Source organism: Fusarium musae, chromosome 12, assembly GCF_019915245.1.
Source record: "Fusarium musae strain F31 chromosome 12, whole genome shotgun sequence".
NCBI classification, from domain to species: domain Eukaryota; kingdom Fungi; phylum Ascomycota; class Sordariomycetes; order Hypocreales; family Nectriaceae; genus Fusarium; species Fusarium musae.
The window spans coordinates 198,805-213,953 of record NC_058398.1 but is presented as its reverse complement, the minus strand read 5'-3'; the positions used below and the strand labels follow the sequence as shown (position 1 = coordinate 213,953).

Genomic DNA, 15,149 nt, shown 5'->3' with positions numbered 1-15,149 from the left:
AATATATATATTAATACTATTAAGGATAAAGGTTAAAATAAGGTTTAAGGTAATTAGAAGGTAGTAGCGGTATTAAGTTTATAAGTCAGTTATAAGGTTAGAAAATACACTTTAGTTTTAACATAATAACACTTTAGTAACAGTAGTTAAAAAGTAAGACTTTATAATTAGCAGCTTAAAATTAATAAGTAAAGTTAAAGTAAGACTGCTCCTTTAAATCTATTAATAAAAAGAGAGATTAATAGATAATTGATTTAATTCTTTAAAGAGAACTTACTTTACTTACTATAATAATATATAGAGACCTGGACAGGGGTATATAACCAAAAATGGGCCTGCCTAGCCCGCCTCAGCCCAACCTCAGCACCAACGCAGCTTAAAGTGGCAAGCTCAGTTCTAGAAACAAATATATATTCTGACGTGCTTGAATCTCGTCTCCAAGTTATGTGGTATTTAGCCCTTGCGGTTTCCCCAGTAGTGCTGTGCTGTGATGTGCACCCTAGCCCTCAGCCTTTCATTGCATACACAACTGTCCCCTACTTTCCACCCTGCCACTGCTCAAAGCGACTTTTCATCATGTAGCGGAAATTTCCAGCGGCGTTCGAGCGCTTCACCGACCTCTCTCCTGATGGGCAGCGTTGGAAAATGCGGCAACTCGGCATCACCAATAGCACATCACCCTGGTGATTCCTCTCTGGGCGCCCAATGTTTGAACGAGGATTAAATCTGACTAGCTCTCGACTGGCTGCCAAATGAACATCAGCTAAGATTCTCTATTTGTCAAATTAGGAATTAACAAGCACTATATGGTGTTTCCGGCCTTGGTTTATGTCCTGTCACCTCCACAGGATTCAAATCTTGCCTTCTGGCTGGACATGGAGTATCAGTTAAAGTCAGATATCAACAGTCGCGTAGTTGGTCCAATCGAGTATTGAAAGACAAAGAGGTCCACGATGATAAATACATGTAGTGGCAGCTACACACTCAAGGCCACAATCGGGAGGTCAAGAACCCAGAAGTACCCACATCGAGACCCCTCAATCTAACAAACATCAGTTATCCACTGTTGAGAAGAATTAACCGCTGGACCCCTGTATTATTCTCAGCAGTAGCCCCAAATTTAGAACCTCTTACTAGCAGCTGTCCTAAAGCTAGAACCTTATACAAGTTGATCTCTCCCGCATAGCGGGATAGTTCACATGTATCGTTCCAGTTGCACTCGCGCAGGTTATGCTGGAGGTCTTGATTCTGAATCCACAAGGATTAAGTGTTCTTGTAGATTGATGCCCGGCCAAGACGCGCTCTACTTCTCGTATCGGTACCTGGCTGGAGATGGAGATGGAGTCACTGGGACTGATGTTCGACGAAACGACTAGGGGACGTCTTGTTTGAGTACTATAGCCAGTACTAGCAGCTAGAGCGAGAGAGCGCTTGCCGAGATGAAGACTGTTTGTCTGGAGGACAAGGGACATGGGATTATCGATGAGATTTTCCCCTGCTCGTCAATGCAAGACGGCATTTCCTTCAGCCAGCTTCGAACTCCTGATCTTTAGAAAGTCCGTTTTGCTTTGGACGCCTCCTTTCCCAGCAGACGGTACAAGACATATTATGTCCCTCAGAGAAATAAGGCCGTTTATAAAGAGTAGCTAGCTTTTGGCGCCGTTCTGCTCGAAGGTAAGAGTCAAGGGCAACACAGAAGAGCCACCGTTACACTAGGTCTCTGCCTGTTGAAGCTGCAGCTAGTCGTCCTCTCCAGGAGCCCAGGCTAAATATCTCCAACTCGGTTCAAAGTTAAGTTCAAACCCAACTTTCTTTAACCTTGACTTCATAACATATCCCACAGCGCCTTCTTCATCTTGTCTCCACTTCGCCCGTCCCCATTCCGCATCAGACTCATCCTCCCGCCGAAACCTGCATTGCCCAAAGTCTATCATGAAAACCTGGTAGGTGTCATCTTTGGGAACAACTATAAAGTTATCCGGTCGAACGTCGGCATTCAGAATGCCATGGTCGCCGAGGACATGGACTATTTGAATAGCCTGGTCGACGATCGCTTGCCACGATGACTCTGGCGCATTATCCGCCATGGTGGAGAGGGAGAAGCCGGGGAGATATTGTAGTAGAATGCCCTGTTTCTTGTAAAGTTCTTGTTGCTGTATAGTGGGGGCCACGTTGGATGAGGGCACGTCAAGGACAGCAGATGCCAAGAAGCGAGGTATGATTTTTCCCTGGTATTCTTTGAGACGATTGTACGTTGCGACTTCTGAGGTGAAGCATTTTCGTAGCTCGGCAGCCAGGTAGATTTCGTTTTCAGCTGCGTCCCAGTCGTCCTCAGTATCTCTTTGGAAATTCGGTACGTTCTGAAGCTTGTAGAGAAATTCTTCTGCCTTGCCGGATGTAAGAGCTCCCAGGAATTCTTGTTCGATATCCGCAGACCAGGTATCGATACCGTTGTCTTGGCGAATCTGCTCCGCGAATCTCTGGTCAAACATCTTTAAGAACGCTTCACTTTGATTGCGTAGAGTCTCAGAGATTGTTTGTGAGTCTGCAGTGTCCTGGAACTCGACTATCATGCCGCATGATAATGTCCATGGTCGCTTTTGTTCTTTTATTTTCACATGTAGCTCTGTCTGCTCTTGGTTTGAAGTGCTGATTTTTAGGTGGATGATCTTTCCGATGGGATAGTCGAGGTCGGGAGTATTGCTTCCATCTGTTGAGTCTGCCATTTTCCTTTGCGCAGGCTGTGTGGGATCCCAGTATTGATAGTTGTGTAGGAGTGAAAGAGTGAGTATTGTTGTGAGGAAGCGATCTGTGGAGTAGTCTAGAAGTTCAGCGGAGCAATCATGGGCCCACAGTGAGTCAGCACAGCTGCCCTCGGATTGGCCAACAATGAGGTCTAGGGTGGGTGAGCCGAGACAATTTCAACCTCCTTTCAAGTGATTGAATTGAATCAATACAGTTCAGATCATCTGCGGGCCGGGTCATAGCACTCTAATGTCTCAGCCACGTGCAAAGCTCTTGATTTTCAACCCGTTTGGCATCAGTTGTTCCTTGCTAATGAATCAGGCTGCCAATCATTTTTCCAGTTTCAGTCCAGACTCATGTGGACTGCAAAGAAGTAGGGTTGGGCGCGTGGGTTGATGCACTTTATGTGCAGGCATGTAATCATTTGGCAACAGCAGCGAGCTACGATTTGTTACAAGATATCATGAGGGTGTTCTCTTATCGTCATCATACAAGACATGCATTCAATTCTAGCGCCTTGAACTTTTGTCACAATAGCCGGGCGACATGATGACATCAGATGGCTGGCATGCATAATAGTGATCTTCAAATCCTTGCGATATTAATACAGGACATTTCGCCATGATTTCGGGACAGCCGTAAAATCTGTCAGCGCCCCAAGTAAAAATACTATTCTCTCATCTCACTTCCAAACATCAAGATACAGCCGCTCTTACACAACACTATGGTGAGTTCATTCACTTCCACTCCTGCCATCTTGCCATTCACATCGCCAGACATTCTCTAGAAGACTGAACAGGAAACTAAACGAGAAATCTTCCAGGGAAAGAAGCAGAAGGTCTCAGATTATGTCAACAATCTTGACGCTGCCAGCATGACTGGCACATGGTCACCAGGTGGGACTTGGCATCGTATACACGGCGATTGCAAATCAACAACCGGAGGCAAATGGCACATGGAAACAATGAAAACTAGTTCTAGCCCTCCCACGTACAAGGTCAAACTCCTTGAGAATGATTCGACAATCTGGTCGCGGGAGTATGTTTCTGAGCCGTCATTTGAGACTATTGTCGCTGATGTGCAGGCGGCAAAGGGTTGAGAGACCACCTTGAACTATTGTCTTGTAACTTTACTTACTTTCCTTCCGTCACTAATAGTGCCGGAAGCCCGCTCGTTTGCATTGTTGCGTATGAGCCACTGAGAGATTTATGAGACCCAGTGTTGTATATCGGTATCTGGCTTGGTATATATAGGACACTACGTAAAGTATATCTGCATTTCATCTTGAGACTGATACTATAGTTCTCCTTCCAGTTGTTTCTCTTGTACTACCCACAATCGAAACTGGAGGATTCTTCGTAAAACTAACGTCCTTTCTAGCTCTTAAACCCTATGATGGGTTTGATAACTGGTGCTGAGGCGGAAGCTGAAGTTAGTACCTAGAAGGTTGAGTTCGAAAGGCTTAAGCCAGTTAGCATCACTAAAGAGGCTTTGTGGGCAATGTAAAAGAGGGAAAACCATAAATGGGCTGCCTTGGCCGCCAAAGTGAGCGTCCAAGCTACCAGGTCCGCAACCTTTACGGCTATTAGGAACACGACGTCAATCGTCAACACATGATTCCCATCGTGTTTCTGCCTAATAGCTATGGCAGTGGGATATTTAAAGAGGTCATTTTGCGAAAGTTTCTTGCCACGGTTCATCAGATTCAATTAGAGGTATTTGCAGTGTCGTCTGACGATCTCGTCGAGTGAGTCCGCTGTTACCTCAGATTTTACGCTACCAAGCCTCACTGGCATTGATGGTATGTTACTATGTAAAGCAGCCGGGCTTAGCGGAGATTGTAAATCTAGTCCTTAGAAATGTACGCTGGGCAATTGTTAATCTCGTCTCCCTCGGTGAAGAAACGGACCAGGCGAAAGACGACAAGGCTTTCGATGTAATGGGAGACTTTTTGGAACACACGATCACCCTAGAGGTGGATTTTCTTCCGACCGCCAGCGACACAGCGCAAAGCGGCTTCTTCAGAGACTGCGACATTCAAAAATTGGATGAGGCTCGCGTCCTGGACTTTTGGACCGACCAAGGCGGTCGGATAGGTGCCTCTCGATATGACCCGATGATGGTGACGCTTTTTGAAATTTTCGATCAGAAGGTTAAACAGGGAGATCTAATGTAACTTGTGCAGTTTATGTGATTGTCGAGGGAGGAGGCAGAATGGATGAAGGACCACGTTGTTCGGGAGAGCTGCCCAAAGCTGGCGGAGGCAAGGAAGGACCAGGAATGAGAGGGCGAACAGATCTAGATTCTCTATCAGTCATCATTTAGCTTTGAGGCTTGAATCGACGGGGCCATTCATTAGTCTAAAAGTCAGATCCTGCACTTGGTAGAGCAATCCAGAAGTGATGGACATTGAGCGAACTTTATTACCCTCTATATCTCAGACTTCCAGATGCGTTTATCCTTCTCCCGCGTGCCTTCCACTCGATCTCTAAGAGTACTTTTAGTTAGCAAGCTTAAGCGCTCTCGGCTCAGCATAAGGTTTATATTGATCATCAGGTCCCAACAGCTGGCTCGGTAGCAGGTAGTCGTGGCCGGAAGCTGGAGCTCGGTGCTTCGAAGCGCGACCCTACTACATATCACTATGGGTTTGCACCCGAAACCGCACAGCAGTTGCGGCTACGGGGATTGACGAGGATGGCCTCACTCACAGCAAAGTTGACTTTGAGGCGAGGCATTTACACTGAAGCTTCACTTCTAAAGGGACTATTCAAGTGTTCCATAGAACAAAGAAGATATACAGGTAAACCTTGTCGAAATACGCTTGCTCAGTTGATGATTAGTTTCGAAACATTCACCACTTCCAGGAGACAAAGAAGATCCTTGCATAATTACTTGACTTGAGTCTTTGTTTACTTATTCTATAGCTCATAAGGGAAATGTGACGACTCTTTAAACGCCGTGAGGGTATTTCCTTTATTTTATATACCTTGTGATTGGCATTATGCTCTTCCACGCGCCCCAGTTTGACGATTCTATGGCATCCATCTATATGCTTAATAACTCCAGGTAATTCCAGGAGTCTCAGAAGCAAAGACAGTCTCGAGTGCTCGGAACTGGGGTCATCTCCCTGTCTCAAGAGTCAGGCTTTTATTGAAAGTGCAGTCCACAATTCAGGGTGTGAACCGCACAACGAAGCCCAAGAGGGCAAACACCATAAGTACCAATATTAAGGGCATCAAGTGGGACCGTCTCCGGCAGGAAAAGTGAAGGTCAATTTTTTCCAGTGCGATGCGGCACTCCTAAAGAAAAGCAACTAGAGCCGTCGACCTTGTTGACTTGAGGGTCTTTTTGTTTCTCAAGAGTACTTCTATCTAGTTTGTTTGAAGTTAGCTTGCTACTGATTGGGAATGCTTGCCACTGACATGTTAGTATTGTGATTGCTGCTGATGTGTAAGTAGACTGTTAAATCTGTCAAGCTCGAATTGCATTGTAATCTGATACTGTTTATATGCATGAAGCGTTAATGGGATGTAAAGTATTACATGAATGCGTGCAGCGAATGAGGAAAGTTTATTGCCATGGTCAAGGGGGTCTTGAATTTTGGTGGACAGATCATGCTTTCATCTTAAAATCGAGTTAGGTACTTTCTTTTCCTGTAATTTCTTTTTAGCTAACAATAGATAAAAAATGCCTTTATAGAGGTTGATTAATTAATTGCTTTATCCTCTATCAGTTTATATATGAATTGCTAGATATATTGTTGTGGTTAAACTTAGAAAACAATAAAATGCCTTTATCGACTGCCCGCACGAATTCCACCAAGACCCCCAAGGACCCAAGCCTGGGAGGAGCCGGGTTCGCATGTCCTATGTAGTACAGCTCAAACTCGCCATAATATTTAAGGCAATTAAGGTCGCGACCCCGCGACAGATATTCGAATTTGCCCAAGTCATCCATGCCGCACAATCCGCCAATTGATAGCCTTCATTGTCATGCATGGAAGCATATAGAAGGTAGGGTGCCTACAATAGAGCTGGTATGCCCGATGTTATTAATAGAACAAAATTCCCCGCACCTTCAATCACGAATGCTTATCCCCTTCATAATGGTATGTACAGGAGACTGGAATTCCCATAGAGATCTTTCAAGGCCCGATAGCCTTTTTCTGTTAGCTCTAAGAACCTAAAGGCATAACACATTCTTTACAGTGGCTCACGTTTCGATCATTCCTGCACCAATTCTAGCAAACGAATCAGCTGCTACCTCAGCATGGTGTTTTCAATCTGATATGGAGTCCGAGATCACTGCCTTAGCAGCGTGGTGCCAAGTCAAGCAACAGCAGCGAGAACCTCTCAAGGCGACAACCGAGGAAGACGACGACGCTTCATCTGACGAACTCATAATCGAGCATGATGTTGATTGTTTGACGGATGATCGTACCCTACTTACGAAAGATGGCACAAAGCTGATCAAGCAAGACTTTCTCGACCGATTAGCAGAATTACTGTGCTGTATGAAGAAACCGTCTTTTATCACATGTACAGCTATGATTGAAGAGCAAGACGAGGTCACGATTGTGGCCGCACGAAATGGGGCGAAATGGACAGCCGACGACAAGAATCTCATGGAAGAGTTGGCTGCAATCATGGAAAGACTTTCTTCAGATGGTCCAAGACATATTACCGCACTCTGCCACCTGAAGCAATCACTAACAACTCTCACAGATCCATTCGACGAGGATCCGCTTCCTCGTCTCCAAAGCAGGTTGACAGAATACTACGCGCCGAGGCTTCGACACCATGTCCAAGAACTTGTCAAGCACGAAGGAGGCAAGACAGACATGATATTCTTCACAGATACATGTCGCGTCTTTCTGTCCAACAAGATATCGCTTCAAGATTTCGCCCAGCGTGTCGAGAATCTTTCCTATAACACTGATTTCTACTCTGTCCTGAGGGCTACATTCACAACTGCCGTACTCAAACGGCTAATCGATGATCTGGCATTTATTCGGAGGCCTATGCAAGGTGCCAGAGCCTTCTGTTACGCAGCGAAGAAACTTGGGAGTTTTCAAAAGATTAAGATCCGACTGCTAGGTTCCTATCCATCAAGAGCCGTGTCACATGTGCGATTTCCCAGAAAAAGACTTCCGCTACCTCGGGGGTTTGAGAAGAAATTTGAAGCCGAGGTTAGAAAGGTCAAATGGGTGCATGCTGAGATGAGAGTGATAACTCACCTGTTGAACGAGGATAGTGATGCGAGGCGTGTAGGGCTGGTCCCGTATCTCGGTGTCAGCAAGAGGACATGCTTTCTCTGTGGCCATATAATTCAGCAAATGGGCCAGTTCCAAACGAGAGCTAACCATGGCAAGATTTACTCTCAGTGGACACTGCCTTCTGCGGTACTTGTTGAGCAGCGGGATGCTGTGAGGCTGCAGGATGCTGTTGAGCACTTGAGAGATGTACTGAGGCGAGAGGCGGACCGAGACGATCTGCGACCTATAGATCCCGAGAAAGAATCCGTTATGGCGACGCCATTATTACCACCAAGCATTAAGAGTACCCCGTTCACGCAACATGTCAAGGATCCGAGACGCCTACAGAGAGAGTCAGACTGGCTTAGCCACCTTGCCCGACGAGACAGAACATCCCGGTATGTGATGAGGTCGGCACGCACATGTTTTGGATGAGGATAGTTGCTGATGAGCTCAATATGGGGGCAGAGAAGATATTGAGAGCGGCAGTTCAGGTTCAACGAGTGGTCCCGGCGGCGAGGCGCTGCCCGGGATATCCAACGAGGCCCGCACCGGCGATCACCGTTCCGTGCCAGAGACCGCTTCAAAGACGTGCGCCAATTGCAAGATAGACTCTGGTTTTCTGGTTTCTTGCCCGAAGTGCGACTCAGTATTGTATTGCGATGCCGACTGTTGCAAAGCCCACTGGCCTACACACAAATTCTGCTGCAAATTGGGGCAGCCCATCGACTCTGCTGATAACCTGGTACTTGCTTGTCAAACGAATCGGTTCCCTGAGGATGAAGACACCGCTACCGCCTATGGGTTTCGGTACTTTGCATCTGCGAAGGATCGAGCGAGACTGTTCAAACTATACTGCCGACTGGTCAATCAAGGTGGAGTTATCGACGAGGAGCTTCGTGAAGTTTTGCATAAGGATCAACTCAAGGAGTTTATTCTTTTCCGCAGCTCGCAGCTACAATGGGCAAATTCTCAGCACGATATAAACTGGCTTCGCAAACAACAAGGGTTTAGAGCCAACGCTGTATGTCCAGATCTCGGCCAGAAGATCATTGACTCAGTGCGGAACTTCTTGAGCCCCGAAGACAGGGACGTCTGCTTTTCTGATCTGAGTCCTCTTGAAAAACGCCAGGCCTATGTCTTCTACGGGCAAATTTTGAATGGATATGTTCCTGATGCGGACGAGGATAATTGGATAACACTGGGCTTCTGTACAGCTCCGGGTGACCAAGGCGCTTTCCGACTCGCGGACCTTTACACATTCCTCGTCCAAAAGTGCCAGTTTGAGGAATTCTGGAAGGCAATGGCCGATTCAACCATGATTGAACTCCTCAGAAAATACGGTATTGGTCATAAAATTTCTCAACTGCGCAATTTTGAGCACCACATGGGAATCGTTGCGACGCGCTATCACAGCGTCTGGGAACTTAAGCGGTTCACTAAATTGGCCGACCCCCACCCAATGCGTGCCGTCGACGTCGACTATGGATTTGTAAAGTGCAGCACCGCGCGTGAGCGATTGCTCCTGCGTCAGATATACACAGACTACTTCTCAAGAGGGGAAGACGAGATGAAACTCCACGAAGCCTGTGTTAGCGGGAGGCTGGCCGAGTTTCTTGAATCCGTCCTCGGAAAACTGCCAGTTTCGCCCAAGGCACTGGCGAACTGCTATCCATTGGAGGGGTATCCTTTCATGGGTATGGTGGCGAAGTCGGTGATACTGTGCCCTGAGTCGTTGGGGGAAGATGTCAGACGCATGTGTCAACAAAGGGGAGGAAGAGGCGTCATATTGACCATAACAGACGAGGACGATGAGGCGATGAAGACTTTCATGGAAGAACGAGCGGCTTTCCTTGATATTGGTATTAGAAAACGCCTCACTCGTCACGGTGATAAGAATATCATGGAGTTGGCTATGGAGTGACTCATTAAAAATTAACAGTCGCAGCTCAGATTCAGTACTTGCACGGCCTTATCGAACTCGAGATGGGAGGCTCAAGGGGTAATTGAGTAAACCCGTTTCTTTGCTTTTCAGACCAAGTGAGAATCACTACGCAACAATCAAACCTTGCGCTCTTCCAATAACCACCCAATTTCCGCCGGGACTGCCCCAGCGAAATCTGCCGCAGTCTCTAGCAAATCTTCTAACAGAATCTGGTTGTTGTTGAGGCAGTCGCTGATGCATTGTTGTTGACGTCGGAGACTGCCCACGCACTAAGTCCGGCGTCTGGATTGGTAAACGCCCACACACTTCTTCCAAATAACCCCCGGAGCGTGCTAGGGCCCTAGCTTGTTTAATGCCTCAGCAATGGGCGCGGCATTTCCGAGTGGCACAAGGGTCAAGGCAGTCAAAGGGAGTTTCTGGGGTGTGTCAGCAGGCAATGCAAAAGAATGGTGCGGGCTCTGGGGGATGTCTCACACGACCTACGGCAGCGGACAGCATCACACAGGAGTTTGCAGCGTTATGCGAGGAAGAGAACGAAAGCTGAATCGGGAGCTGGATGAAGCCGATCTGCTCTCTGAGGGGAATCAAACCGTCTCAGCGCGGGCATGCGGTTTAAGCTCTTCAATTCAACCTCGTCGATTCCATTTAGCCAAATGCTGAGTGGGCCGTCAACGCAACGCCACGCGAAGGCGAATTTGATGGCCAGCCTGGCCGATACAGCTGGCACCCATTCTCCAAAGTCTCAACTATTTCTCGATTGTGTTGCATACAAGGTAATCAGGCGGCACGCCAATGACGATCTTCCGCGTGATTATATACCGGTACTGGCTAAACAGGCAACACTTTCATTTGTGTATAAACACGGACACCCCCGTTTTTCTCATACGCTGCCTCTGCCTCATATCCTTCGGTTTTGGCGCCGTTGCTCTTAACCCTGGAGGGCCTGTCCTCACTGTGGCCGGATCCTCTCCGGCAGGACCCTCTTATGGATCCCCCGGCCAGTCTGACCTGAGCCACTGGCGAGAATACTGTGGTCACTTCCATACGGGCGCTCCACGACAGCGCTGGCCCGTCTGGACCGGGACCTAGTACCGCTAACAACACGCTAGGAACAAACAGCGCAGGGAGGGTCTTAACTTGGCAGCTGAACGTTAGCCCCAGTTATCGGTTCATCTTCAATCAACCCAGTTATACACTTATTTCGCATAAATATATATAATTTAGCAGAACTGTAGCCAAACTACCTAGACAAGCGACTGAATTGGACAACTAACTACATCTACACCAGCTTCCTACCCAGTTACGGACTGACTGACTTGGTCTGGCTTGAGTTGCGTCGTCCTGACTTCTTCTTCCCTTTCTTGACATCAGCACACTCCTCTTTCCAATCTCCCCAGAAACCCCTCCTGTACCTCTGCACCTCTCCCTACTCCTCACCACCAGCCTCTCCGAATTCTCTCGCAAATGCATCCTCATCACTTCGCACATTTAATCATGCGGCCGAGGGTACAACTCGTTGTGAAAAATGCCGCACTCGTCCAACATGACACTTCATTGATGAAGAACCGACCATTTTTGCCCTCTTCGGATATTCCAATGTCGAATCTCACACTGTCTTTAGGGGATGCAAATTGAGCGGGATATTTAGCTAAAAGACTCTAGTGTCAGAAGAGACAGAATTCCCTAAGTTCCTCAACTTTAGGTTTTTGCTCTCTTTTATTCTCAAGCCACTTAGATTAATGTTCCGGCCTCGACTTCTGTACGAGACTATCTATAAAGGAGGACTTATCTCCTGGGCTGGTGAAGACAATATTTTCATCATCCACTTTGTTGCTGGCCCTCAAACTCGAAATTCTGCCCAGCTCTACAGAGTACCGACCTTTGCCTGGTGGAGCGAATCGTGTCTGGGCAAAGGTAAGGGAAGCACGTGCAGAGCCCTGTTCCGAGCCATTTCTCTATGCTCTCCCAAAGCTCGGCATCAAACGGCTCAATTGCCTCACTGCACGTTGTTTTCCCGCTGGGGTAGACATTCACCGCGAAATGCTTGCCCCCATTCTGGAGATCGGTCTATGGGCTTGCCGTAATTTATACGATCATTACGCTGGGTTTAGTGTCCACGTCTTCCTCTTCTTCTGTGTCGAGATTATCTTAAGTAAGCCTATCCACATCACCTCTCTGGTGTTGGACTGATAGCGATGGGAAATGAAGCGGTTCCGGTTCATCTTTAAGAGATGCCAAGGGACCTTCCGTCATATCCTCAAAGGGTGCTGGCTTGGTACTCTTTATCAACCGTCTCTGGCTTGGCCCTGCGGCGTCGTTGAGGTTTGTGGATGGGGGAGCTGGCGAGCTCGGATCGGACATATCATTAATTGGAAGAAAGATATAGTCATCAAATGGATCCTCATTCTGACGAGATAAGCTAGGAGTGTGGGATGTATGGGAAGACTTTGACTATACAGTCGTGCCTGTCAAACGCGATGAGATCGGCTTGTATGCATCTCTACTGTTAGAAATGAGAAGAAACTAGTCTGATCGAACGCTTCGATACAAAGTGATGGTAGTCAACATGGATGTGAATGCTGATGGCTTTGTTGTAGTTGGCTTCAGGACCTGAGGCCAGGCCGGCCCAGTACTGTACAGATGCTGTCCATAAAATCAAGAGAGGGTTCTAAAGCTGCTTAACCCCATCCAGAACCCATCGCGCTCCATCTTGGACAGTGGATGTTCTTCCTATCTTGCTATCCGTCTCTGGCTCTATTGCGTTGCCTTGCGGACCTGTTGAGTCTCGTATTAGAGGTCCAAATGAGGGCAAGCTGATTCAGCCCTTTCATATAGTTCATATCGCGTTTCTGTACGTCAAAGCGCCCTGATATGGAGTCTCAACATTCTCATGACTTGGCTCGTCACCCCTCCAAGCAGGAAGATTCATCATAGTGCTTCTACTAAGTCGGTGTCCCCTGAATGAGGTGCCCTGCACATGCTGGGGCTGTTTCGTCGGCTTCAGGGTTCGCGTCAGTGTCGACCATAATAGATATGTTGTGATACAAGCAGACATTCGTAATACATTGAGGAAGCAGAAAGTCTTGTTCAATCCTTTGCGGCACCAGGTCTTCTGGATGGAGAAATGGGGACCACATAGCCCTATTTCTCACCAATGGCCCAGGTTCAGTCAGGAAAGTCAGCCACCTCTTTTCTCCAAAAGGGAAACGGCTTATTCAAGGCTTTAGGATATCAGCTCTTGTGAATGGAGAAATAGAGAAAATACAACCCCGCATTTCACTAATGGCCCAGGCTCAGTCCAGACAATCAGCAATATCTTTTCTCCAAGAGTATGAGAGAAATGGCTAATTCCATTCCCAGAAAGAACAAGGTCTGTATGGGGTTGTTGCTTGTTGAGGTATATGTTACTGGTATATTAACTGTTAGTTCTACAGTAATATGCTCCTGCCTAGGTCGTTTAATATTGACTTGGTTATTAGGATTTCAGCTTGGCATCTACTATAAGAATGTAAGAATATATTATTAGATGTCCCGAAACTCAGAAGACTATCCGATAGTATAACACAGGTGCTACCCCAGCTTATCCTTATTCTTAAAGAGAACAGGCCGTAGTGTATAATCCGGCATATATCATTATATACCTTCTATATTAATCGAAACGAATACCTAAGCTTTATAAACTGCGTTAACTAACTATTTGCTTATTATTTTATTTATAATAGCTTTTATATTATCTTATAACGCAGCATATTACTTTAAGAGATTGTTATAGTTCCTAAAGACTGAGCACGTTGCGTTTTTTAAGAACTTACTTGATGACTGAGTGGCTATAAGTAAATTTTGAAAGTTTTCAAGACAGCTACATTCTCAAGGAAGTGGAAAACATTGAGCCGTTTACAAAACTGGCCGATGTATAGCTCAGCCCTCTCCTCATTCAATTCCACCCCGTATTCTCTAAAGAAGTGCTGTCTAACAGCAGGATGCAAGGATAGCACTTCCTGGCTGGAATGTAGAGAACAAGCAACTCAGCAGCACATACCCTAACATCGCATTAAAAGAAACCGAAAACACTTCTCTATCTTGTGAGCAGATCAAATGGATTATATCTCTTAACCCCTTACTAGTCCTCATATCTCATAACTCCGCGCTTTTATATGCTCATGTTCCTCTTGTAGACCATGAAAGGCTCGCGAGCTTACAGTACGACCGTGGATACGTTTAATGATTAGATCAAGATAAAGCTTGCGCTCCTGGTTGACGAGGTTCGTCAGTGTGAGAAGAGTCTCCCGACGAAGGTCCAACTCATCAACCGGACTGAGAGCGTGTACGAGTGCGGGAATATGACGATGATGCCGCTCGAACTGGGGTCGCGGACGTGGAGGGGGTCAAGAACTTGGTGTGCGATGCAACCCATCATTCTAAACCTCATAGTCGGGATCGTCAGAGACACCTGCCCCAACGCCACCCTTCATAGACCCAAGTCGCGTTGACCTCCCACGCTCGAGGCTCATGGAATTCGAGTACCATGAACCCAATCATGCATAATTTTGTAGTTGGGATCGACAACTGCACCAATAAGTCCGCTACGTCGTTCCACGCTCGAGGGACCAATAACCGGCCATAGCCGCGCGACGAAGGCGGTAAAGTTCTGTTTGTTACAGGTAAATCTTAACGATGCCTAGTAAAAGCAGGCGCCGGTCGTGGTACATCTGGCTAGAAACAATACGGTCCAGACGTATTGGGAGTCTGCAGTTGCCACCTCTCACGGTGGCCAGACGCCACTGGAGGCTCTGGCTCGTCTTCTTCTGACTCCGGTGTATCATCCAGGACAGGGGATGTTGGTGTAGGACATAGTGTAGACGCGTGTGCTGTTCTTGCGTACATGTGGTGAGATGCTTCTTAAGGTACATACTGTGCAAGATGTGGCAAGAGAACAACAGCGGTGTGCCTTTGAGCTGAGGATCATGGTCAACCACCGCTATCATACCCCCAGACTTGGCCTCGACAGTAGATTTCGTCTTAGCTACTGGTTTAGGAGTAGGCATATGCATGTTCTTGGCGATCTTGCTGAGAACAGTCTCCAGGCTCACAATGGCTCTTCCAACGACTGTTCTCTATGTCTCTTCAGTTTACTGAGTTCGTGACTCCATCTTGGCGAATAGGTCTATCATCTCAGCGAGACGAGGATCATCCCCTTTATCCTGA

General features: G+C 47.0%; 3 protein-coding genes across 3 annotated transcripts; 2 read left to right on the top strand and 1 right to left on the bottom strand.

The window, feature by feature from the left end:
* Positions 1–1,739: 1,739 nt before the first annotated feature.
* Positions 1,740–2,726, bottom strand: J7337_013866 (uncharacterized protein; the record flags this gene model as incomplete). Its single annotated transcript, XM_044831341.1, has 1 exon — positions 1,740–2,726. The coding sequence occupies one exon, from the start codon at positions 2,724–2,726 to the stop codon at positions 1,740–1,742; it is 987 nt and encodes a 328-aa protein (XP_044673727.1).
* Positions 2,727–3,469: 743 nt separating this feature from the next.
* J7337_013865 (uncharacterized protein) lies at positions 3,470–3,844 on the top strand (the record flags this gene model as incomplete). Its single annotated transcript, XM_044831340.1, has 2 exons — positions 3,470–3,472; positions 3,533–3,844. The coding sequence occupies 2 exons, from the start codon at positions 3,470–3,472 to the stop codon at positions 3,842–3,844; spliced, it is 315 nt and encodes a 104-aa protein (XP_044673726.1).
* A 3,189-nt stretch (positions 3,845–7,033) lies between these two features.
* Positions 7,034–9,923, top strand: J7337_013864 (uncharacterized protein; the record flags this gene model as incomplete). Its single annotated transcript, XM_044831339.1, has 2 exons — positions 7,034–8,397; positions 8,468–9,923. The coding sequence occupies 2 exons, from the start codon at positions 7,034–7,036 to the stop codon at positions 9,921–9,923; spliced, it is 2,820 nt and encodes a 939-aa protein (XP_044673725.1).
* Between the last annotated feature and the right edge of the window lie 5,226 nt (positions 9,924–15,149).